This window comes from Sarcophilus harrisii, chromosome 2 (assembly GCF_902635505.1).
Source record: "Sarcophilus harrisii chromosome 2, mSarHar1.11, whole genome shotgun sequence".
Taxonomy (NCBI): Eukaryota; Metazoa; Chordata; class Mammalia; order Dasyuromorphia; family Dasyuridae; genus Sarcophilus; species Sarcophilus harrisii.
The window spans coordinates 447,472,751-447,499,486 of record NC_045427.1 but is presented as its reverse complement, the minus strand read 5'-3'; the positions used below and the strand labels follow the sequence as shown (position 1 = coordinate 447,499,486).

General features: G+C 33.7%; 1 protein-coding gene across 1 annotated transcript in view; it reads left to right on the top strand.

Moving 5' to 3' along the window:
• Window positions 1-26,736, top strand: part of DENND1A (DENN domain containing 1A) — a 645,990-nt gene that overhangs the window by 159,677 nt on the left and 459,577 nt on the right. Inside the window, 1 exon segment of the mRNA XM_031954278.1 lies at window positions 17,659-17,708. Coding sequence (XP_031810138.1) covers window positions 17,659-17,708 — 50 coding nt within the window.

Sequence of the window (26,736 nt, the reverse complement as noted above, 5' to 3'; positions counted from 1 at the left end):
GCAAGCGCCATTCTTATCTGAGGCCTTTCCTATTTGACCAAGCAATAGTGCAAGCCTCTCGTGCTAGGTTACTTTATATTTACTTATATGTTTACATATTGCTTAATAAATATTTGTTGATTGACTAAATTCTTAGGCACTAAATTTGATAATTCTTAGAATTTTGCTAGGACAGATCTGGAATCCAAATGATGTTTCATTTTCACCATGATAAATCTGATTGCCTAGTGGGCCATTACCTTAAAAATATCAAGCAAACATTTAATAATATGAAATTGGTGTAAAGGAGAGAGATCAGAATAGGAGATACAAATTTGGTCATTATTTGCACATAGCAGTATGGTTTAGTACAGATGTTAGCATTAGATTTTTTTTTTTTAATTTAAGCATTTACTTTATTTTTTATTTTTTTATTTAATAGCCTTTTATTTACAGGTTATATGCATGGGTAACTTTACAGCATTAACAATTGCCAAACCTCTTGTTCCAATTTTTCACCTCTTTCCCCCACCCCCTCCCCCAGATGGCAGGATGACCAGTAGATGTTAAATATATTAAAATATAAATGAGATACACAATAAGTATACATGACCAAACTGTTATTTTGCTGTACAAAAAGAATCAGATTCTGAAATATTGTACAATTAGCTTGTGAAGGAAATCAAAAATGCAGGTGGGCATAAATAAATCTAGGGATTGGGAATTCAATGTAATGGTTTTAGTCATCTCCCAGAGTTCTTTCTCTGGGCGTAGCTGGTTCAGTTCATTACTGCTCCATTGGAAATGATTTGGTTGATCTCGTTGCTGAGGATGGCCAGGTCCATCAGAACTGGTCATCATATAGTATTGTTGTTGAAATATATAATGATCTCCTGGTCCTGCTCATTTCACTCAGCATCAGTTCGTGTAAGTCTCTCCAGGCCTTTCTGAAATCATCCTGTTGGTCATTTCTTACAGAACAATAATATTCCATAATATTCATATACCATAATTTATTCAGCCATTCTCCAACTGATGGGCATCCATTCAGTTTCCAGTTTCTAGCCACTACAAAAGAGCTGCCACAAACATTCGTGCACATACAGGTCCCTTTCCTTCTTTATAATCTCTTTGGGATATAAGCCCAGTAGTAACCCTGCTGGATCAAAGTATAGCATTAGATTTTGAGGCAGAAAACCTCAGTTTTATTTTTGGCTTTGCTTTTTATTAGGTATGTGACTGAACAAGTGACTTTTGTCCTCTGATTTGCACTTTTTTCATAGGTAAAATATTGCCCATAATCTTGTGAAGTCTATGATTTAAAAATTTTTAAAAATTATTATTATATCTTTTTATTTACAAAACATATGCATGGGTAATTTTTTTCAACCTTGACCCTTGCAAAACCTTCTGTACCAATTTTTCCCCTCCTTTTCCCCACTCCCTACCCGAGATGGCAGGTAGCCCAATATATGTTAAATGTTAAGTTATATGTTAAATCCAATATATGTGTACCTATCTATACAGTCATCTTGCTGCACAAGAAAAATTGGATCTAGAAAGAAAGAAAAAAAGAACCTGAGAAGGAAAACAAAAATGCAAGCAAACAATAACAGAAAGAGTGAAAATGAAGCCTATGATTAATGGTGTGTAAAACTATGAGAGTACATGATGAGACCTAGGAATGAGGAAGAATTGGGTTGGTAACTCTAGGTGGGTCAAAAGAAAAAAGCAACTGGTTAAGGAACAGAGGTTCCTGAGAGAGGAGACATATATGCAGGTTTAACATTATCTTGTTTGCTTCTATTTGTCATCAGTTGAGAAATCAGAATGATTTGTTTCCTCTATGTATGTCCAGGAAACAAATCTCTAAATTTTTATCCATGAGAAAGAAAGGATGTGACTGTAATTATTATTAACTTACTAAAAAATGCTGCTAATTATTTGCACAACGAATCTTTGCGAAAGGAATCATGCCTTAAAGATGTGAGAGTGTAACCACTGTTTTTTAGAACCACAGAGATTGTAGAGTTGGATGGGAGCATCGATGATGACTTTGTCTAATGTCTTTTTTTGCAGATAAGGGGTTCAGGTATTAAAGTGCCTTTGCCCAGAATCAAAGCTACTAATTGGCATATCCAACATTCAGCCCAAGCCTCCTGGCTCCAAATCCAGGTCTTTACCCATCACACAATTGTTCCCTTGTAACAATATTCTTATTGTTCTAAGGGATATCAATTGTATTAATGGAGCAGGACATCCCAAATGAGTGATTACCTTTCTGCTCTAGCAGCTCATCAAGGCTATTGTTGTGACTTTTCTTATTTGTAAAATGGGTATAATAATAATAACAATAATAATAATGATACTTTTATTCCATATCTCATATGATTGTTGGGAGATTCAAATGTTAGAGGTGTATAAAGCATTTGAGCAGGTTTTAATTTCTGAATATAATTTTGTAAACTATAAGTCACTATATAAATTCGCATCTATGATTATTTTCCTTTTTATATTAAAGAGGGAAAAAGTTTTTTATTATGAGGAACTTGGATGTAACTTAAGAGTTTATAACTAATTAGAATATAATTCAAAACTAAAAGGGGGCATAATTGCTTGCTGTGACCCTGTTAGTTGTGTAACTCTATATTGACGATATAGTAAGAGGTAATGAAGTGTAGTAGATAGAATACTGTTTGTGGAGTCAGATTTGTTTGTGTTCTAATTTTTCTGGTGTTCATTTACGTGCAAAATAGGATTATAATACCTCTAATGTTAGTTTTATGGGGTTTCTTTAGAGCTCAAATGTGATAATATATAAAAACTGATGTCATCTTTAAAGTTAATCAGTCAATAAAATTTATTAAGCACTCTGTGCCAACCATTATCCACTGGGTATATGAAGAAAGTTAAAAGGTAAATTCCTGCCCTCAAGTAGCTCACAATTGAGTGAAGGAGACAACTTGCGAATAACTATGTACAGACGAGCTACATATAGCATTAATAGGAAGTAGTCAATGGATGGAAAATATTAGAATTAAGGATTGAGAAAGGCTTCCTCTAAATGGTGGGACTTTAGAGAAGTCTTGAAGGAAGACACAAAAGCCAGGAGATGGGGATGATGAAGAAGAATATTTCCATGTATTCATCATCATCATCATCATAATTCTTTCTATGTAGTTAGATAAAGCATTTATTAAAGCTATTAAGATATGCCCTTTACTTTGTAAAGTATTAGAGAAAATCAGAAATCAATACATTTCATATTTTCAAGGGGGAAAAAAAGGGTGACCTGTGGGAGTGGTTTTGGAGTGGGAAGGCAATCAGTGTGGAAATGGAGCAGACTAGATATTAATAAGATGAATTCATGGACATATTTATGTTTTCCTTTATCTTAATATCTCATCATTTTTAGTGTCAAATATCTCTCAACACTTATCATGGTGATGCTTGACAAATAGAATTTTTAGCATAATAAAATTATTTTATTCAAAAATTTCTAATTTCATTAGTATCAGTCCTTTTACAAGTCTCAAATATTTCATTCCTATATACATAGGATATATACACACACATATATATGTGTGTGTGTGTGTATGTATGTGTGTGTGTATATATATATATATATATATATATATATATATATATATATATATACACATACAGAGAGAGAGAGAGAATGAGAGTGTGAGTCTTCATACTTTTGACCAAAAAAAAAAAAATCTTGGTTTGGTAGCCATACTTTTGATGATGAACTTCTTTGAGTTAAGTTGAGTGGTCCTCAAGCCACAGACATGATATATTTCCAATATGTCTCAAAAATCTTTCTTATTTTTTCAGCAAATCAAACCTGCTAGAGTTTGTATTTGCTAGCATTAGTAATACATATTTTGCCCCCTCCTAGAGAAAATGGCATATTAGAAGAAAATAGTACTAAGATTTTTATAAAATCTAAGAGTAAATAAGAGGAGATGTAGATTAATATATCATGATGATATTCATTTTTGGTACCTAGGGACCTTTATTAACATGTCTTGTTAGATGATGATTTTCAGCGCCTTACTGGGAAGTACATTGAATAATTTGCGTAAACCATGCAGTACAGATTCCTTATTTTAGCACTAAGACTTACAAAGGCTTCTTTTAGCGGTCCTTTAATTTTGTACTTATGTATGTGACATAGCCTGTGGCTGTGATAGCTACTGTGAATCTGCAGTTGTTTGGGGATGAAAGGAGGAGGCAGCTGGAAACTCAGTAGCTACATCTAGCTGTCTACCTAGAGAAGGCCTTGATTTGGAGTTTATCTAAACAAGCCCCACTAATCCGAGCTATCTAGGGGGATCTACTGTCAAAACACGCAGCGTGGCCCTAAGGCAAACACAGCCTCACTGAAATGAATTCAGGGGCTTCCAATACTCCAATGACTGCATACTGGAGGCTCTCTCTTTTTTCCCCCCTGAAAGAGGGTAAGAGAGGTAAAATTTGCATAATGCCTTTTCATTGGAAACTTTTGGAAAGCTGACAGAGCCCCAGCTTATAGATCTGTATCCACAATACAGAGTGTATAGGAGAATCCTTGAATGACCTAACCATATTGAAAGAAAATATAAAAGCGCCCAAGTATAGCCAAGTGAGAGAGGAAAAGAGGCTGATGCATTGTCTAACATCTGCTCCACTTCTCGTTAGTTTTGTTCTTTGCTATTCTATGTGGACTTTGGAGAAACCTAAGACAGCCGAACATGAATCCTATAATCTTCCTTGTGAATATTTATGCAGCATGGCGGGGCCCCTAAGCTGTCCTTGGCGTTTTCCGACTTCCCCCTCTCATTTCCATGCCCTCAAATGAGGCCAGCATTTCAAAAGCTAAATAAATGTTTGTGAATGTTTATAAAAGATTTGCATAAATTTGGCCTTGTTTGAGAAAGATCACTTTTTTTTTTTTAATGTCAGTTGGGGGGGGGATTTTTTTTTTTTTTTAAGTTCTCTTCCTACCCCCCCTCCTCTCTTGTCTTGACAATAAAGTCCTGCCTACCAGAACAATGATTGCTGATTAAGTGGGTCTGCCATTGGGACTGAATAGGGCTTTCCAAATGCTGGGTAAGAAAGGCCTATCATCTGAAGGCAGAATTATAGAATTTGGAAAATGTTATCCCATGTAGACACTTAAATCTATTTTTTAGTACCATGTAATTACGTTAGACAAAGAGTTCTCAGAAGTTGTAGAATGCTGTAGCCACTCATGGTTTAAACAAATCTCCCTTGGGTAATGGATTTTAATAACCGGGAAGTTCAAATAATTTATAACAGTCCTTTCCTTTTCTAAAGTTGAGTAAGCTTCAAAATAATTGTTAGCCTTTGTGGTTCATTGAGATCCCCAGTTCACAAATAGTGTCCATTTACATGGTGACTTTTGGCCATGAAATTATCTCCAATCTTAAAATCTTGTTATTTTTCCCCATTTCAGATACCCATAGACAGCCAGATGAGAAAATACATTGGACAAATAAAAATTATATGAAATAGACTTGAGGATATAAATTTGAAATACTTTTGTTTTATCCCCATGTCCCTAGCAGATACTTACATTGGCTAAATATATTTATTTTTAAAAACTAGAATAGTTTTTGTAGGACTATGGGAAATGCTGTAGATAGAAGTGTTAATTTCATTGGGCAGCATGGCACTAGCAAAGTGGTAGCAGTTTGTCCTGTTAGTACTTTGGTTGTACTGGTTTAAAGGTTTAAGTTGTCATTAAACCACAAACTCCAGCTACTTTCTCTGACACGATTTTTTTCCCCCATCACATCTGCTAGGCCTGGGTCCCAGGAGGAGAGCAGTGAATTCAACACGGGCCCATTATCGACTGCTTTTTCGTATGTGGTGAAAGGGCTCAGACCTCAGGGAGGCTTGAAGCCTCCTCCCGTGTAATGTCCAAGTCAGATTTGAAGGACTGGTGGCAGGAAAGCTTTGGCCTTGGGGGTGTAAATTCTAAGAAATAGAGGCACAATTAAGTTTAAAAAATTCAAGTACTTTGAGCTTGGTAATGAAAGATTTTTTTTTTAGACTAATGTGAGCAGAAAAGTTGCCCATCTGTGCACAATTTTGTGTGCATTTAAAATATTTAAATTCTGACAGCTTTTAATATGCTTACAAAATAGTATTTCTATCAGTGCTCTTTTTCTTTGGAATGGAGGGAAAAGTAACTAAATAGTATCAATGTAGGGCAAGTGAGTTCTTCACTGAAATGATAGTTTTGTTATTTGGGTCCTTATCTTAATATTTGTTTCCATTTTGTGTTGTTTTAAATTTATTTTCTTTTTCCTCAGATATTCCTATTGAATGTTTATTTTAAGTTAAAAAATAACTTCTATTTAAGCAAAATTTAAGATTTGTAGCTTACAACATGGTAAGAGTTGTACTTCATTACTATATTGTAAGGATGTTCATCTCGATGAATTACATTACTGATATCCTTGATACAGATTGTAAGCACTTTATAACAATATTTCATGGATCTATGATTTCATAAATATGCGTACCCACTCTACTAATACAGATTGCAATTCTCATATTTTAGATAATTTTGAGTTGCAGTTGCAAAAGAAAACATTACTTTATTTTTGAAGTACCCTGAAATAATCTTGGGATTTTTAGTATTTGACTATGTATATATAATATATGTGTACACACATAAATATATGACTAAATTTCAGTCTCCCCTTTTTAAAATCTTATATTCAAAATTCTCAACCAACAACAAGAAACAGAAGTTATACTATGAAATTCTGCTTTGTATTTAATGTTTTGGTTACAAAAGAAAAAAGGATAAGTTTTTCTTTTTCTAAATATAATACTTTGATTTTCTCTGTTAAATTTGTGTGTGTGTGTGTGTGTGTGTGTGTAGGTTTTTAAGATATTGTTATTGGATTATACCATGATAAATTTAAAGCTGGGAGGGTCCTAGTTCAACTGCTTAATTTTATAAATTAGAAAACCAAGGTCATGAGAATTTATATGATTTATTTAAAGTCAAACAGATAGCTTTGGGCCCAGTGTCCCTGACTTCAATCCTTCTCATTGAGTTTGTTCTACTTCAACCTCTTTTTAATATGTAATTTACATGTAGTGTGTTTATTAAAATTTAAAAATTTTTATGATCGAGAATTATACTTTCATGTTAAAATATATAAAATTATTGTGTGGTAGAACAAGAAGGAACCTTAGAACGTAGAATGATAGATCAGACTGTTGGGGTAGGACCTTAAGTTTTACACTACAACTCCCCAACTCCCTCATGTTATAGAACAAAGAATCTGAATCTGGGTATCACATCACTGTTTATGTTGTTTTTCTTGTAATTAGTGCCTATAGAACAAGTCCTATAAACTGTTCAGAAAAGTTGTGAGAGACCTTAAACATATTGTTGAGATATTCCTTCTTCCTTAAAAGACAGTATGCCAGTCAATAGAATTAATCAAAAATTTTACAGGAATTTTATGTTCAGGTGAAGAGTTGAGCTATAAAATTGCCTATTAAAAGCTTTTTCCTTACAGAAGAGATAGTTTGGTGCACAACTATAGTATAGATTTTGAATTTAATTAGATGTTTTAAATCATTTACTTATTCAACAAATATTTATAAATTGTGTTCTAAGTTCCAGGCACTTATGTTTGACACTAGGAATACATAGACAAAAATGAAACAGGGCCTACTTTTAAGAAATTCATATTTCCATAGCTCTTTATAATTTGCAAAGTGCAGAGATTACTAAAACTCTATGAGTTATATAGAGCAAATGTTATTATCTCTATCTTATATATGGAAAAATTGAGGCACAGAGAGTTAATTGCCCAAGTCATACAGCAACTAAGTATTAAAGCCAGGTCTCCTGACTCCAAATCTTATACTCATCCCATTGAACCATGCTTAAATTGGAGTTTTAAAAAAAAAGTCACTCCTCTTTTTATACTTAGAAAATTATTGTTCTTCAATATTGTTGGTGATAATTAAAATGGAAAGGACTTCTAATTTATATTACATAGGTTCCTAATGATCATTATTTTAAACTTCTGTTAACTTCAAAATAATGCCCCTTTTTAAAAGTAGAAATGACTAAAAATAGGCATTTCTAAATAAAATCAAATGTGTGGGTGTTTGTATCTATTTTTAATTGTATTTTTAAGGCGACCAGTTGTCTTACAGATAGCTTTTTTCTTTTCCTTTTTAGTTGTATATACACATTACAATTATAAGACCTTGAGGGTCAGTATTTCTTTATGCCTATTTGAATAGAGAAAATTTTATAGGTTGGAATGTCGTATTTGAAGGCTCAGAACTGTGATCCACATAGTAGTGCATCATTTTTAAGAAATTGAGATAATCAGATCTTTTTGTCTCTCTCCTATTGGTCAATCTATCCATTTGTACTTCAAGAACATAGAATATTAGAATTGGAAGGTTACTTTAGATCACAGAATCTTAAAAAACGTTACATAAAATGTTAAAGAAGAAAGGGATTTTAGAATGTTATAATATTGCTTTTTCCTTTTGTCAACGAAAGGAACTCTACCACGTTTCTCATCAGCCTGAGTTTTATGTCCTGGTAGATCACTTTTCCAATAAGCCACAAACACATTATACTTCCTGGCATGATCATTACCATCTTGTACGTGCATTGATCTCAAGTATTTTTCTTTTTCTTTTAAATTATTAATAACTTGTTGAAATTTCATAACTATTACCTGATTTTTTAAGAGAAGACACAAAAAGTAATCATGAACTTAAAAAAAAGTTTAATGATGATATTGTGTTTATGTTTGTGTTTGCGTGTACGTGTGTGTGAATGTTCATATTTATATGTGTAGGTATGTCTGCAATCACTCTAGTTGCCAAACTCACTTATTTTTTGTTTATTGGTTTCAATAAAGCAAAACAAACAAAGAAAAATACATGTTAATAACATTGATAGCCTTTGTAGGATTTCCCTTCCCCCTTTCAGGATAAAATAGTATAGCTTTCTCATTATTAATGATCCTAATTAACTTCAGTGAATCTAGCCTTCAAAGTTTTGCTTCCAGACAGGACTCTATAATGGTGTAAAATTATAAATTTAAAACCTTTACCCTAGTTTTATGGCTAGATGAGAGAACCATCCTTCTAGAAGGAAGAATATAGTACCCTGTTTCCTACCTTTTCAAGAGGGTAATGACCCCACTTGCTAATTCCTCTGCCCAGATAATTGGAGAAAATGCAGATTTAAGTGAGAAATCATCTTGGGGGGGGGTGTGTGTCCGTCCCATTTGTAAATGTACTAAGTATTGTATGATGGATTGCATTCTCAATAGATTGAGGTTTGTTGTGTGAATTTTTTTCATTCCTTTCATTATACTGTAGAACAACAGTTTTCATAGAACTGTGGGATTATGGGATTGAAAAGGATCTTCAAGATCATCTAATTCAGTTGTTCAAGTCAGTGTGGCATAGTGGAAGAATACTGGATTTGACATTAGAGGATCTGGGTTTGACTCTTAGTTCTGACAAGTTTTACCTAGGTAATCTTAAAGGGAAGATCGCTTAACATTTCTGCCTTCAGTCTCTTCATCTGTAAAATAAAGGAATTGTATTACATCAGGACTTCCTAAATTTTTTCCACTCTTGACCCCTTTTTGTCCAAGAAATTTTTACATGACCCTGGGTACATGAAATAGATATATAAGTCAAACATTTATTGATAATAATAAGTCATAATTTTTTGATCCCTATGTTAAGTTTAGGAGATCCCACATAACGTTGTAAACCACAGTTTAAGAAACTGGGGACCAGATGACCTCAGATATTATAACCTGTGTGTGAAGCATGTATTCGTTCCTTCTGCAGCATTGCAGAATATAGGTTAGATCTATACTTGGAGTTGGGGCATCGCTGACTCTTAAGGCATACTATTCTACTTTCAGACATTTTTAGTTATTAAGAAATTATTTTTACATTGAATCAAAATCAGTCTCTTTTGTACATTCTTATAGTAAGAGATATTATATTATATATTAAGGCATATCAAATATTCAAAGATGGTCATCATTTAGTTTTCTCATACATAAGATGAAGGAGTTGGACCAGATTATCTCTGATCTATTTTGGCTCTCCATTCTAAAATTATGTCTGCTCCTAAGTTTTATCTACGCTAAATCTTCCTAATTTTTTTCAACCAGCCCACATATGACTATTTTTCAAGACTATCCTTGTTGATCTCTCTTGAACAAATTGTCCAGCTTGTTATTGTTCCTCTTAAAATGTGATACCCCAAACTAGATAATGCACTTTAGATATGATTTAACTAGGGTAAAGGATAGTGGCATTGTTGCTTCCTTGTTCTGGATACTGTACTTCTATTATGTTTTATATTATATTTTAATATTATATTAACTCTTTTGGTTGATACATCACACTTTATTATAATAAATACATAGTTTAGAGGCAATGTATTATCACAATATTTGGCACCAGAAATCTGCATTTGAGTCTTTGTCCTGATGTTTGGTGACTAGAGGCAAGCTTTTACCTATCTAGATTATAGTTTCTTCAATTGTATATACAAATGATACCTGTATTATTATATCTCCAGGGAAATATTGTAAAGAAAATGAATAAATGGCAAAGTGCCTTATATAAATGGGAGTTGTTACTTGTAAATCTTTCTTTTTTTCTCCCTTTTTTCTTCATATTTTGGCTTCTTCCTACTTAAGTGATTGTTTTGTGTGTATGTGTGTGTGTGTGTGTGTGTGTGTGTGTGTATGTAAGCCCTTTTGGAAATTGCCTATTTCATAAATTGTCTTGTGACACAAAGGGGTTGAATGCTGTATACTTGTCTCATTTATTTTGAAAACTTTGCTATGGAACTCAACTTAATCAATGAGCCCACTGTTGTCTCCAATAAGTTATGTGCTGGCCGTATTGATTGAGGGGGATTTTAGCAAACCCGTGTGGGGTTTATAATGTCAGCAGTGTTTTGATTATGAAAAGAGTTGGAACCTGGGGACATGGAACCAGGTGGTGTATGTCCTAAAGCCAGTAGTGACATGGTGGGCTGCCTTCCCCTTGGGATCTAGTTCATGCTCTGCACTTTAACTGTGGTGACTGGAAGCTATAGATTCACTTTTTTTTTTTTTTTTTTTGGCTCATTAAAATGTTAAGAAATCAAACTGCACATTAAAAAGCCTTGTGAAAATATAAATTCTAGGATTGATCCTGAAAACTGACGGATGCTGCCCTTCTCCTTTGCTCATACTACCTCTCCTCATCCCCTGACAATTGATTCATTTCCATTTCATCTATGTAGCACATAGGACCATAACATTTAAGAATTAATAGAAGTCCTCTACTCTAACCTCTTCAATTTACAAATAGGGGAATTGAGTCTCATAGAGGGAAGTGATTTGCCAATAGCTATAGAACCAAGAAGATTCCAGTCCTGGGCTTTTGTATTCACTTCTCTTTCCATTCTACAACACTGCTCAAAGACAGGATAGAAAGAAGTACATGTAATTGGTTGTTAGAGAAAACATTTCCTAAGCAAAACAATCAATGAGGTAGCTAAGGGACTGTTGGTATTACATTGAAAGCAGGACTTTGGTGTCTTTTCTGAAGAGTGGAATATTCCTTATGAAAATGGTTGTCATAGTTTCTGGAAGGGGGCTGATCAGAAAAATATTCAGTGATTTAGTCTTGCTTCTGATACTAACTTGACTTTTATACTCGATCCTTTTATTTTAATTCTTTGGGTCTTTGTCCTCTTCTCTGTTGAAATCAGGGTGTTAGATGAAATGATCTCTAAATTCTTTTCTATCCATGGCCTTAACTCTGTGAGGTCAGATTCCTTTTAATATTTTTTGTTCTAAGATCCTTCCTAGTTATAATATCATTATCCTAATAGAAAACACAAAATATATGTTGGCATAAGTAACCACTGTTTTTCTTCTTATGATGTATTGATGACAGCTAGTTACAAACACGTATATGCATGCATACACATATATTAGTGTATATGATAATTTCCAGTTTAATATCCAGTAAACATAAGATAATTTTGACTTTGTGGTGACCAAAGTAAAAGCTCACTACTTGGCCAAAAGAGTGACTTCTTAGTGAGAGTTTACTTAGATATGCAAGTTGATCTCAGAGCATTTATATGGTTAATACTTCCTTCATTCCCAATAATTACAATTTATCCCCTGCAAGCTTTATCTTTATCCTCCCTAAAAATCTTCTATAGGGTATCACTCATCTCCTGTTGACCTTCCTCTTGTTTTTTATTTTGTGAGTATCTTGATTTGTTCCTGTGTTGTCCAATGTTCTCACTTTATAATGACCTTATCTTCTTCTTTGATCATATAATTTTTGGCTAATAATATTCACATTGAGAGATAGCTATGATATAGTAGGTAGAGAGCAAGCTTTGGAGTTAGAGAGATCTGAGTTTAAGACCTACCTTTAACCACTATTGGCTGTGTTATCCTAGAGCAAATTTTTGAAATCTTCAATGGCCCAAACAAGTTTTCTAATATGTTTAGTTATTCATCATGGAAGACTTTTCTTTAGCAGAATTCCCTTTTGAGATGAAATGGGTGGATTGGGGGGAGGGGAAAAGAAAAAGAGAGATAGAGACAAAGACACAGAGAATGAATGTTAATGGTTTTACACTACTTCCTACATTAAGGACATTTTTGGTCATATGTTGCAACTCACTTAATGCCATTTGGGTCTCTCTATTAAGGGTTATAAATTACATTTCCAAATGAGAGATGATATTTAAAAAAAAATGCCACGTTATACAATGAAAGACCTAAAGAGTCTTTTGAAATCATCTAGTCATAAAGTCCTATATTCAGAGTCAGAAAGCAGAGGAGAATCTAAGGCTTTCCACTCTTTCCCCTTGTTTTACAGCTGAGAAAACTGAGGCCAGACTGGGATAGTAATTTTCTTAAGTGAAAGTACTAGGAGTAGAACTTCTTTGCCATCTCTTCATCTAGTATTCATCCATTGTAGCATGCTAACATATTGTTGTCTTCTGGAATTTAGACTTAGGAAGGAAGGAAAGAAAAAACAAGTATTTTTAAAGTGCATACATTATGTCAGGCACAGTGTGCTAAGCTCTTTACAAATAGTATCTCATTTGATTTTCACAATAACCCTGGGAGATAGTTGCTGTTATTATTCCTATATTACAATTGAAGAACAGAGAAAGAGTAGTTTACTTGGATCACACAGCTAGTAAGTATCTAAGGTTCAATTTTAACTCAGGTCTTCCTTATTCCAAATTCAGTGTCTTGTCCACTGGGTCACTTAGCTACCTCTAGGTTAGATAGTCTCAGGATTGTTAATCATTAGTGGGCTTGAGTAAAGATGAAATGGCAGGAGTAGACTTTTGAATAGTGATATTCAGTTGATAAACATTTATTAAGTGCTTACTCTGCTTTAGGCTTTGTGCTTTAGCACTGGAAATACAAAGAAAAGTAAAAATTAGATCCCTGCCCTCAAGGGGCTAATATTTTAGTGGGTAAGACACAATGCAAAAAATTGGGCTTATAAGACATTTACGGTGTAAATAAAGGATAGTCTCAGAGATAAGGCATTAGCAATAGTGCTGATGGGGAAATTGGAAATACTTCTTGCAGAAGGCAAGATTTAATCTGAATCTTGAAGGAAGTCAGGAAAGCCAGGAGGCAGAGAAGTGAGAAGGGAAAACATCCTAAGCATAGAGGCTAGTTAGTGCAAATGCAGAATCAGGAGCTGTTATTTCATGGTGAAGAATAGTAAGTCCTTTTAATTTGTGTAGAGGGAAATAAAAAGTCAGAAGACTAGAAGTTAGAAAGTAGCCAAGCTGTGGAGTCTTTAAAAGCCAAATAGAAGACTTATTGTTAATCCTGGAGGTAATAAGGAGCTATAAGATATCATTGAGCAGTGACATGCATTGGTTGGATCCATCTTATGAAAATCACTTTGGCAGCTATGTGGAAGATGGTTTGGAGTGAGAAATATATCGAGACAGAGAAACTGATCAGAAGTCTTTTGCAATAGGCCAGAGAAGAGGTGATGAGAGCCTATACCAAAGTGGGTTGTTGAGTGGAAAGAAGGGGCTGAGAGTCATTGTGAAGGGAGAAATGAGAAGCCTTGCCAACAGATTGGATATGGAGTGTGGGAAAGAGCAGTTGAAGATGACTAAAGTTGCTAGCCAGAGTACCAGGTACCTTAGTATTTGTTCCACTATCTTTTCCTTGACTTCATTTAAAGGATGTGTGATATGGCTATATAGGAAAAGAAATGTAATATAATGGATTAGAATGCTAGATTTGGAATAAGAAATACCTGGGCTCAGATCCCACCTCTAATGTTTAGTAACTAGTTCACTTAATTTCCCTAAATCTCAGGCATCATTCTTAATTGAGTTACTTAACTGATTTAATTACATATCTCCGACGTCTTGACTTTTGTAGCTGTTGTGTTTAGAACATCTTAAAGTTAGGCCTATCAATTACCTATTGAATCTATTCTGAGGCAAAATGTACTAGCCGTGGGGTTTTTTTTCCCCCTGAGATATCTTTGAAGCATTTTTATCAATAAAGCTTCAACTTAAAATGGAAAAAGTTCCTTTTACATTTTTTAGAAATCAGCCTTTGTGGTCTGTATACCTTTGGGTAGTATATGTGTTTGATTTTTATAGGCTATTTGGCATATAGCTAAAGTGGTTTGATCTAAAATAAACTTTTTGGAGAGAATTTGATCCTGAAGTAAAAGAGGACGACACTATTATTTTGTTTAAATTATTTCTTTTATTTGAATTATTGGGAGGATAAAGGTGTCAGCGGGGCTGGGGCCCTAAAGAATTTAAAGATAATGTTCCTTCTTCTAGTTATTTGAGTAATGCCCTTATTGGCCAAGAAAACTCTTTTATTCCTGTGTATAGTCGTCTTAGAACTGCTGAGTCAGAAGGCACTTTTGAACATAGAATCTTCAAACATAGAACACAACAGCATTCAAGGAACCAAAGGAACCACAAATTGTGATTGTGTGCAAATGCCAGGGATGTATCCTGGTGTCTTGATTTTAGGCAAGATAAGATTAAACTCACATATTAGGGAACAGGATTCCAGAGGCAGAATCCAAGTTCTGCTGGGGGGGTTGGGGAGGAATGAAGAGGAGGACTAGAATTCAGGTGGAAAATGAAGTATGGTGTGTGTAGAATAGCAGAGAAGCAATAGTGTGATTGGAATTGAAGGTTTGTAGAAAGTAGTTATGATCAAGAAGACCAGAAAGAGAGAAAAAGACTAGATTTTATAATCTTATATATTTTTTATTATATATATTATATATATATATAATATATATTATTATATATGTTATATATAATTATATATTATATATATAATTATATTTATATATTTATAATTATATATATTTTATATATATTATTATATATATATTATATATATAATTATAAGCCCAAATATATATATATAAGATTATATATAATCTTATAGTTTTAAATGCCAGCTAAAGTAGTTTATGTTAGATGCTAGAGGTATTAAGGATCCATTGAAGTTTGATGTTAGAAGTGAGTTGGTTATGAGCCAATGAAATTTGTGCTTTAAGAACAAAGAATATTATTATAAGTTGCTCAGACCTCATAGAGAATGCTTTTGGCAGAATTGCCTAGGATCCTGCTTCTTCTTAATTCCAGTTCTAAGCATTTTCTTCTGTGTGAGCTAGGTGGTGATTAATCTTTAATTAGAAGACATCCACTTTTAAAATAGTATATAGGCTATTAACAGAGAGCACAACTCAGATATGACTAGTGTATAGATAAAGCAATTTAGATTATGTTGAGAGAAATTTTCCTTTGTATTCATTCTAATCCAAATTCATTTAGTGTTGCTTCCATTTCTTATCAGTGGTACAATTAATACGTAGTCCCTGCCTAACAATGTTAAAGAATAAAATAATTTCTCAATTGAATTAATGTAGGAGGAATATGCTCTGGCAGGGAAAGTCAAAGTGCTTTCTGCTTCATTGAGTAGACGATTAGATTGATGTGAGTTTTTTTCTTGAGTGATAGAACTGGTTTTAAAACTAAATGAAGCGAGCATCATCAATCTAGTTAGCATTGATAATTCATTATTATTGGTTGGAAAAGGGTTATATTTGTAACCTGATCTTTACTTTGTCACACTGACAGATTTGGACTTAGTAAAAGCAGATTTGTTTATCTTAGACTTAAAAGTCATAAAAATGCGCTCATTGTTTTATTGTTTAACTTGTGAGTGGAAAAGGGTGGAGAGCAAAACAGATTTGTGAAAGGGATAAATGTGTAATTTTCCTAACATTTGAATTAACGATCAACAAATGAATGAAGTAATAATGGTGAGGGTGAGACTTTTCATTTAAGCTAAGCTAAACCGGAAAAATTTTCTTTGTCACACGAAGTTGTCTAGGTAACTTTTGTGACTTTTATATGATGGGCACTTAAAAAATGTTTGCTAACTTAAATGGCTTCTTGCATTTATGTGGGTATTTGTTTAAATGGTTTAACCTTTTTTGGTTCCATGTTCAATCATTCTGTCTTCTAATGATTCTTTTAAGTGTCTCTTGACATTATAAAGTCCCATTTCCTAATGTTCAATTTTATGTCCTAACATTCTATGTTTTTTTTTAAAGCTTCCAAAACAATATTTTATGTTCTAATATGCTGTATTCATATGTTCCATTTGAGGCTAGCATTCTGTGTTTTATGTTCTGTTGCTCTGTGGACCAGCCTTCATTCTGGCACTAATATTCTCTGACTTTGTCACCTTTCTTGAATGAAGTTTTTTTTTTCCTCCAAAGAATGAGGATTTTTGAAGTATCACCCTACCTTTCCATTCTATACACTTTCTGAAAAATGTTTAGTGATTTATACCTACCTATTTCAAAAACACATTTAAATTAATAGTTTACTTTTATTGATTGATAACCTGGGAATGTGTAAACAAGGACAAGCACAGTGGTGTCATTTTAAAAAGCCCCCAAATTTGAAACTGTTACAATTTGATGTCAAAATAAATTGGTGACAAACAGAAACTTTCCCTAAAAATAAGCAAATAAGACTTTTTAATGGAGGAAAAGATTGTGAGTACATTCAACAAAAATGATCTCTGAGAATGATTGGCTTTATCTCTTTCTTGTTATTGGTCCTATTGATGTTGGGAAGCGGTTTCTAATCCCAGACCCCTCTGTTCCTAGGTAACAGGCAAAAATGGTGCCAGCAGAAGTGGTCCTGCCAGGCCAAGCCCATGTGGTTTGGTGTTATTCAGTCTGATCCATATGGTCATGCTGAAGATGGTCCCTTGAGGGGTGTTAACACTCAGCCATGCAAACTCCTCCCTCCCTTTGGAGCTTTGCTGCCGGGCCCCTGCTGCTTGCCCATGTGTGAATCTTGATTAATTTTTCATTTTTAATGAAGTTTGATCATGTTTATTATTTCACATGATTGACTACCCAGTCCTCCTCCCCATGTAATTGATAAAGCTCATATTTCTTCATCTGTCTCAGATTTCTTCAGGGGTAGAGTTGTAAGATTGGGCGCTTGTGGTTAATGTTAGATTTATTGCTCCCATTACATGTATAAATTATCTCTTTTTCTCTCCACAGGAAGTTCTACAGACTTTGACCAAGTTTTGTTTCCCCTTCTGTGTGGACAGGTAGTGTTAGATTTTTAAACTTTATTAGAGAGAAAAAAAAAAAAACACTTGTCAATAAAACTGCTATGGAGAATGAAAACCATGCTATTTGTAACATTCTGTCTGTTTAACTATGATTTAAAGCACCTATGTGCTGGGGAGAGTTACAATATCCTCTTTCCTGGGGATTTTATGGGCACCATCAAAAAGTTTAAAAGTTTTGAACTGTGTCTTGGTAGGGGAGCATGGGATAGTGGAAGAGCCCTAGATTGGGAGGCAAAAGATCTGCAAATGACTTCTTAGTTAATGGGCTATGTGACCTTGGTCCAAATAATTTTCCCTTTGTAGTCTTCAGTTTCCTCATCTGCAAATTGAGGATTAAATTATAATATTAATAATAACAATGAAGAAGAAGCAATGATCTAGTAGCCAAGAGCTCATAATTTGGAGTCAGAAAACCCAGGCTCAAATTCTAACTCAGCTACTTTATATCTTTATGACTTTGCATAAGTCACTTAAACTCTCTGAGCCTCAGTTTCCTCATCCTGTAAAATGAAAGTGCTGGATCACATGATCTTTAAGACTGTAAAGACCTCTAAACCCTGTAATTATTTTATTCTTCATAACTTACATAATTAATTATATAATAATGTTTTAAGGTATACACATTTCCCTCTTCTCCCCACTTCCATTAAATACTCTGAAATAATAATGGCACGATTATTATCCCCATTTTACAAGTAAGGAAATTGGGACCCAGAAGTGAAATGATCTGCACAAATTAATATAACTTGTAAGTGCCAGTGTCACAACTTACACGTGGATCTTTTTGACTCTAAGTCCAGTGCTCTTTCACTGTACCTTGCTGCATTTTGGTCATCATTAAAGTCTTTTGTAGTTTAATGAATTTAATTTCAATACTAAACTTAAACCATTGATATTTGCATGGTTGGAGTTTAAACTCCTGCTATTTACACTGTATATATAGTATATTAAATGTGTAAGTATTATTATGGAAATTTATGCGTTTTGGATATAGCATACATGTGTGCACATTTATATGTATATGGGATTGAAGGTAAGGAAGGGGGGAGAGAGAGAGAGAGAGAGAGAGAGAGAAAGAGAAGTCAATCAGAGAGTCAGAGAGAAACATAAAAAGAGTGATAGGGAGGGGAGAAGGAGGGGAGGCATTGTGTGTATATTCAGTAAAAAGAAATTTTAAGTGTATCAGATTTAAAGATGTTTGACTATTTTCCTGAAATGGAATTTTCATTCTACATTATTGATATGTTGAGTCACATAGACAGTCCCAAGTAGTGACCAGGGTATTAGGCTTGGAATAAAGTCACTTGGGTTCAACTTTTAGGTTCTGCTTCCTATTAATTGTATAACGTCAGGTAAGTCACTTTCTTCTCATCTGTTTAAATGAGGAAGTCATACTAGATGATATCTATGGAGTTTTGATTTAATTTATTATTTTTATTATATATTTTAATTTCATTTAATTCAGCCTCCTCCCATGTGTGCAACATTATGCTTGGTGTTAGGGATACAAAAATGAAATGATATAATTATGTTGTGCAGTTAAATATAGTCAGTATAGAGGAGAGCTAAGGATCATGGGAAAGTTTAAGAAGAAAGTAATATTCTCATCTGGGGAAAAGTAGGTAAGGCCTAGGCCAGTCAGAGTATACATGCAGTCAATTTTAAATGAAAAATTTGCCTTAATCTTAAAATGATTTAGATTATAAATAGAGCAACATAAATTTTTCTTTCTTCATGTGTTTGCTAACCAAGTTTTTTGCATTTAATGCAAGTTTTACATTTGTATTAACCAGTTAGATGTAAAACTTATATTTTACTCATTGATACAAGGTATATTACAAATCATGGTGATGATATATTTATAGGGACTAATGGAGCTGGAATTTCAAATAGGTAGTTGGGTCTTTAATACGGAAAAACAATTTAATCAGTTTAAATATGACTTACATGAAGATCCTTTTGGGGCAGATTTTTTTTCCTATGGCTGTTATTTTTAAATGAGTATTTTAAAACTAGAGACAACACATGGCATAGTGGATTGAGCACAGATAGGAATTAAGAAGAATAGCTTAAAATCCCACCTCTGACATTTACTAACTATATAATTGTGAGAGAATCATTTAAACTCTCAGAGCCTTAAGCAGCTCTCCAAGATTTTGTGTTAATGTTATGATTAGTGTTGGTAGAGAGAGCTGCCCCACTGATGAAATCATAGGTCCCTGAGTTATTTTTAAACAAATAGAACAAGAGTAGGATGCAGTGGACAGAACATTGGGCTTGGATTCTGGACACCTGATTCTGTTCACTGTGTTACTCTGTGGCCTTGGTTAAGTCACTTTACTTGTTTAGGACTCAATTTGCCCATCTCTTAAATGAGGTTAGACTCTATAATCTCTAAGGATTCTATATTCTTATGCTCTATATTCTGATATTCTATGTTTTATATTACAAATGTTAAATTCTAAAGCCCTTTATTATAATAATCTGGACTTTAATATTCTACATTCTAAGTTCAAAGTACTAATGCTTCACGTGCATGATTTGGGGGTAGAAATGGTACTTTACTGCTATAACTTAAAATCTTTTACAATAGTTTCTTCTTTTACTGAGATTTCTTTTACCTTAAGTGTGATTCTGAGGGAAGCCAGAGTGTAAGCATCTTAAGGTGCTGTTTTTATTTTTGTGGGATCTAGAGTATATTTTAGTAGGGTCAAAGAATAATACTCTTGTGGATTTATTTTTTAATACCAATACCTCCTATTTATAGGTGAGGAAATGGGGATCTGGGGATATAGCTCTCTGAATGGAAGTTAGTGATAGATAATTCTCTCAACTTTTCCATCTTCGGATTGTTTACCATACTATTCACAATTAGGGTTTTCAAGTACATGAGGGCTTGTCCTGTGAAAGAAGATAAGACTTGTTTTGCTTGATACTTGAAGAAAAAACTAGGAACAATGGGTAGAAATTACAGGGAAGCAGATTTCAATATTAGCAAGATCCTTCTAACAGATATAACTCTCCAGCATGAAATAGGCCCTCTTCAGAATTAGTCATTTCTCCAGTGTTAGAATGTCTAAAATGAGGCTAGATAATCATTTGTGGATCTGTAGAAGAGATTCAAACTTTGACTAGGTGAGCATTGGTTGATCTATGAGGTCCCTTTTGACTCTGAAGTTCTATAAAATTGTCTGATAATTCTAATATCTTGGAATTGTAGAGTCTTAATTTTTGTATGACTCAACACCTAGTACAATGCTTTACACTTAGGAACCTGAGAAAAAAATTTTTTAATGAAATCTTGCATGTCATTTAAAGTTTTTTTTTTTTTATTTGAAACCAGGAATTATGCAAATGATATAGCTTCTTGAAAATACATAATTTTGATTTTATTTGACATTCTATTATCTTTACACTGTTTTTCTGAAGTAGAAGTAACATTCTCTCCATTTGAAAAAATAATGGTGATAGAAAATATATAGTTAAGACAAATCCTTAAATACCTGTTAAACATTTTATTATCAGAACTATTCAGAATACAGAATTATAATACATGGCCGCCTTCCCTCAAAGAACCTAATTGGGTTGGTGAGACAAATTACACAGTAAGAAAAAGGTGGGCTATTCAGTTCAACTAATAATCATAACTATCATTTATGGCCTTTTGAGTTTAGCAGTACAATTTTTTTTACATTACCACCTTTCATCCTCATAACTCAACAAATAGTTTCTATTTTTCAATACAGAGTCCTTGGCTGGGCATCCACCAGAGATGATAAATAATAGAGTAATAATATAGAATAGTAGAATAAAAAATAGAGGAGAGTTGTCTCTGCCTTTATGGTGTTCATATTATAGTAAGGAGTTTGAGATTCATAATTATGTATCACATGGGATACAATGAATGCTTAAGAGAGATACAAATGTTATGATATTGGTGAACTTAAGAGAAGAGGGTTATTTATGATAGAAGGAATGAGAGAAGATTTCATGGTAGATACAGATAGTATCTAAGCTGGCTCTTGAAGAATGGTAGAGATGGCTGAGAAGATATTCCAAGTACTGGGAACAACATCAGCAAATACAGTGTGTTGGTAACGTATGGAATGTGCTGTACAAGTACAAAAGGACTTGGCTAAACAATCTTGTTTGGAGCATGGAATGTGTTCAGAGGAATGAGGGATAAAGTGGGAAAGAGAGGTTAGAGTTAGATTGTAGAAAGTCTTAAATGCCAGGCTAAGGACTTTGGACTTTATTTAGTCTGTAGGTGGTTCTATATTAAGCCATTCCTGCTTGACAACCCAGGAACAGTGGAAGAAAAGACAAGTAGCTGTCACATGGGATTCAGTACATTGGCCCACATATAATTTCTCCATAAATGTTTGGTGATGATGACTTGGCTAACATGGACCTTGTCTCTCATGTGATACCTGGAATCCAACTGTTTCATCCACATGGTCCATGCCTCTGCATTCCATTTATATACTATACCTGGAAGCTTCTTCAAGATTTAATGAAATGCTTCTGGAGGAGACAGAAATAACCATCACTTGGCAGGCAGCATGAAGGTTAGATTCTGTGATTTGAATAAACATTGCTTTTCTTCCTTGTTCTTCATGTTGACATGGACTTTAAAGATACATTAAAAGGTGTAAGATAGTGTTGACTTTATCCTTAAATGATTGCTTTTAGAGGTACTTCTATTTTTGGTTTTGATTATTTTGATTTGCTGGGAATTAGGGTCCAATTGGGTTCAGAATTGCTGATCTACTTAGGGCATCTATAGTAGAATTATTTTTAAACAACATTTTCATGAAATTTTATCCTGAGGAATTGTGAAAATTTAAAGATTGAGAAAATCAAAAGGTTATAATAAAGTTGTGGGTTCTGTTTCCAACTCTACTACTAACTTTGAGTAAATTAATTTTATCTGTAAAATGAGGGTTATACTAAATGAACTTTAAGGTTCTGTGAGCCTCTAACCAATCTTTGTTTTAAGATTTCTTCCAATTTCAATGTATTTGTGTCTCAAAAGTTTTTTTGAGCTTTAAAATTGTTTACATTTTTTATGTTTGATGTTAGGTCTACATTCTCAAGGCCTTTGAATTCTGACATTCTATGTTCTGTGTCCCAAATTTCCTTTTGCTCTAATTCTCTATAGTCTGTGTTTTCTTATTGTGTTCTAATATAACTCTAACATTTTATGATCATTTAATTTAAGACAAAGAAAGACAAAGACAAAATAAGCTGCTGAAATTGAGGGCAAACATAGAAAAAGGAACTATTAAGAAATGAGATCCTTTTTTCCAAAGAAGTCATCTCAGACAAATATCTAATATTATTATAGTCTGTATCAACAAGTGAAAAGATGAATCAGTCCTTTGCCATGCAGAAACCTTTAAGGCCTATTTTGATAGGGACTTCCTGACTATAAGTTAACTGGAAATTGCCCAAGAAGAGATATTTTAAAATATAATAGTTTTGAGCTTTCTTATTTGGTGATGTGTTTGTTACCTAACTATTCATTAGCAGTACACCCAACCAGTCTGTAAAAGTAAGTGTCCTTCTGTAAGCTATGGAGTCTCTAGAGTGCCCCTTCTCTTTGAATTAGATGTCTGACTAGCAGCTGTTGTTAACCAAAAGCTCAATACCTATAAAAAAGAATTACAGCCGGAGGGAAGCATCTTCTCCTGGCTGATCTGTCCAAGTCACCAGGATTCAAATGGTAGTTTCTCCCATAGGAGAAGAGATAAGCCAAATACAGAACTTTTAGGAACATAAAAATGTCAGAGCTGAAAGGAACTTAACAGGCTATCTGGTTCAATTTGGTTTTTCCTGGTAAGGAAGCTAAAGTCTAGAGTGTAGGAGTGACTTATTCTTTGAAAGTTAGTGACAGAATCAGAATTGGTATCGCTATCTTCTGATTCCAAATTTAGTATTCTCTCTTTAGTATTTGATCCTATAAATTCTTCTTGTTTTGAATGAATGAATGAATTCTTTTGAAGTCCCAAATAAATAAAATAGTTGCACATTTCACATTGCTAGTTTTATTATTATTGTTATTTGTGAATATGAAAGATGATCTTTATGAAAATCCTACTTTCATGTCTAGTGATTTGAGAATGGTGTCCCACTTTCTAGTCATGTAAGCATCATCAAATCTCGAGTTTCAGTTTCCTCATTTGTAAAATGAGGATATTAATATTTTCATGAAATCTTTTACAAAAAAGATACTTTATAAATTATAAAGTACTATACAAGTGTGTAATTATTGTTCTTCCACTAAAATCTTACTGTTGAAGTGTGGAGGTGACCTTGGAAGTGCTGCCAAAAGAGGACAAGCTATTGTAAGACCTACCAACCATCAGTGGTATGGGATCCCTGTCCCTGGAATTCCTAGTTGTTTTCTCTCTAAGCTTATCTTATATCTATTGTATGGATTTTCTATATAATTATATACCTGTTTTCTTCTCCTTTTGAGTGTATGATTCTTAAGGGCAGATTTGCTTTTTCATTGTCTCCCTATAGCTTAAAGCAATGGTTGACATATAGCTAGAACTTAGTGAATACTTGTTGATCGATTGAGTAAAAGTGTGTCATTTACCAGAGGACTAGCTCATCTATGAAAAGAGATTCATTACAGATTGTTGACCATTAGGATGTGATTTTTTTTTCCCTTGGCCTCAGCAAATTAACTACTAAGTCATGGAAAAATTGTGATCTGTATCATTGAGAGAAGTGCCCATGTTGATGGTATTATAGGATCCCCTGAAATATTTTGCATAGGTTTTTTTTTTAAACAAGTTTTTTTTAAAAACAGTAATATATTTTTCTGTAACACTATTATTTGTAAAAAAAACTTTAGCCAGGATCTTATAATTACAATATAAAATAACTTTGAGGTAGTTGTGTAGATCGGATTATTAATTCCATTTTACCAAGGAGAAAGCTGAGGCTTACAGAAGGGAAGTCAGCTGCCCCAGGCCACACAGTTGCAGAATTAAAAATTGAACCCAGATATTTTTGAATCCCCAAGGTCAGGATTAGCCCATCTTATTGCTAGAACCTACTACTTACAAATTCTCTTTATATCCTGTCTTTTTTTTCCTTCTTCAAGGATTAAAGATAGGTAATTATAATAATTTTCATTTATGTAATAACTTAAAGATTTACAAAGCATTGTCCACCTTATAGTCATGTGAGGTAGTAGGACAAATATAGTCATCTGTTTGACAGATGAACAACCTGAATCCCAGAGAAGAAAAGTGACTTGCCCAATTATATGACTTTTAAATTTGAACCCTGGTTTTCTGCCAGTATTTTTCATTCTACTATACTGCCTCTCAAACTTATACTAAGGACTGGATGGGCATTTGTGAGGCACCAAGTATTTAAATTCAACACATCCCAACTAGACCAACGAACAACTAAACTTTTTGGAATGCTGGCAGAACCTTTTTTTTTTTTTTTTTTTAAACATCTTAGAACCTGAAATTCAGAGTTAAACTTATGAAAGGTACATAGTTTGTGAGAACACAAAGCATTACCTTAAAAAAAACTGGGGAGCATTTATAGCTTAAAATTTTTCTGACCTGTTGTGCAAAATAATTCAATCACACGAACCTTCCCCTCCCCCAAGTGGGCCTTGCTTTCGTCCCCAATCACTTTAATTATGTGAGCTTGAATCTTGTTTCTCACACATCCTCAGCTCTCAACCTTGTTAAAATTAATCATATAATCCTTCTTTAAAACATAGTATTAAGTCACCATAGTAACATTGTATCCAAGCTTTATAGATAAAACATAACAGCCACAAGAAGGTAGCATTGGGTGTCCCCTTGACAGCTCTGTAACTTTTATAGAAATGTGTTTCTTCTCTTGGCTTGTTCAGGGTGTATGATAGCATTACTTACACCTGTTTTATTACCACATTCCTTTTAAATTGCTACCTTGTTTCTGTTCACATTCTTGGTTAAACCTGGCAGAAGAAAGTGTTTTCCTTTCCTTTCTGAATTATTTTCTTGGCTCAGCAATCAATCCCCAAACAATATAATCCCTCACCCCCCTTTAAATTGAAATAGGTTCTTTCCTGGACTTTTGTCATAGGAAAACCTTGTTAATGTAAAGTGATAGTGGTGGTGGTAATGGTAGTGGTATGAAGAAGATGATGATGATGATGGAGGAGGGATGATGATATATATTTGGGATTAATTTTTTTTTAGATGAAAACGATTTTAAAACACTTTCCTACAAATAATCACATTTGAGAGATCCTATGAGATACACTAGAACCCTGGGAAAAAAAAGCAGAGGACCATATGATTTATAGCTCGAGGAGTTCTGGTCTGATCCTTCATTTGTAGGTGAAAAAAGCTAAAACCTAAAGATGGGAAGTGATTTACCCAAAATTATCCAGGTACTAAATAGTGAGCTAGGATTCTAATCATATCCATGGCTGAACATTCAGAGGCTTTTCCACCACTCACTTGCACTTGCTAGGTTAGAAAACCCCTAGTTGGAATCCCAGTTTTGTTACTTCCTGTCCATATAAGAGCATGCAAGTCACTTTTCTCCTCTGAACCAAATTTATCATCTGAAGAATTATTCTAGCAATATTTCTACCCCCAGAGAGGTGAGAAACTCATTCTGTAAATCTTAGAGGCCTACTGAAATGGCAGTGATTGTCATTCTATTTCATCTTGACCATAACTCTGAACAGTTGTTGAACAATTGCTTTTCTCATAAGACCCCCAATAGCACAAATAGAATAACCCTTACTTTAAAAGTGAGGGAATCAAGGCTTAGATAGGGGAGAGTGCTTTTACTCAGGGTTACATAGCTAATATGGGTCAGAACTGGGATTAAAACCCAGACTCCAAGTCTTATACTTTTTTTAACTTTTGTTTTTAACTTATACTTTTTTTAACTCTTTTTTGTAACCATAGAGCTCTATATAAATGTGAGCTGTTATTATTATTATATCCTGGCAACAAGACAGTGAGGT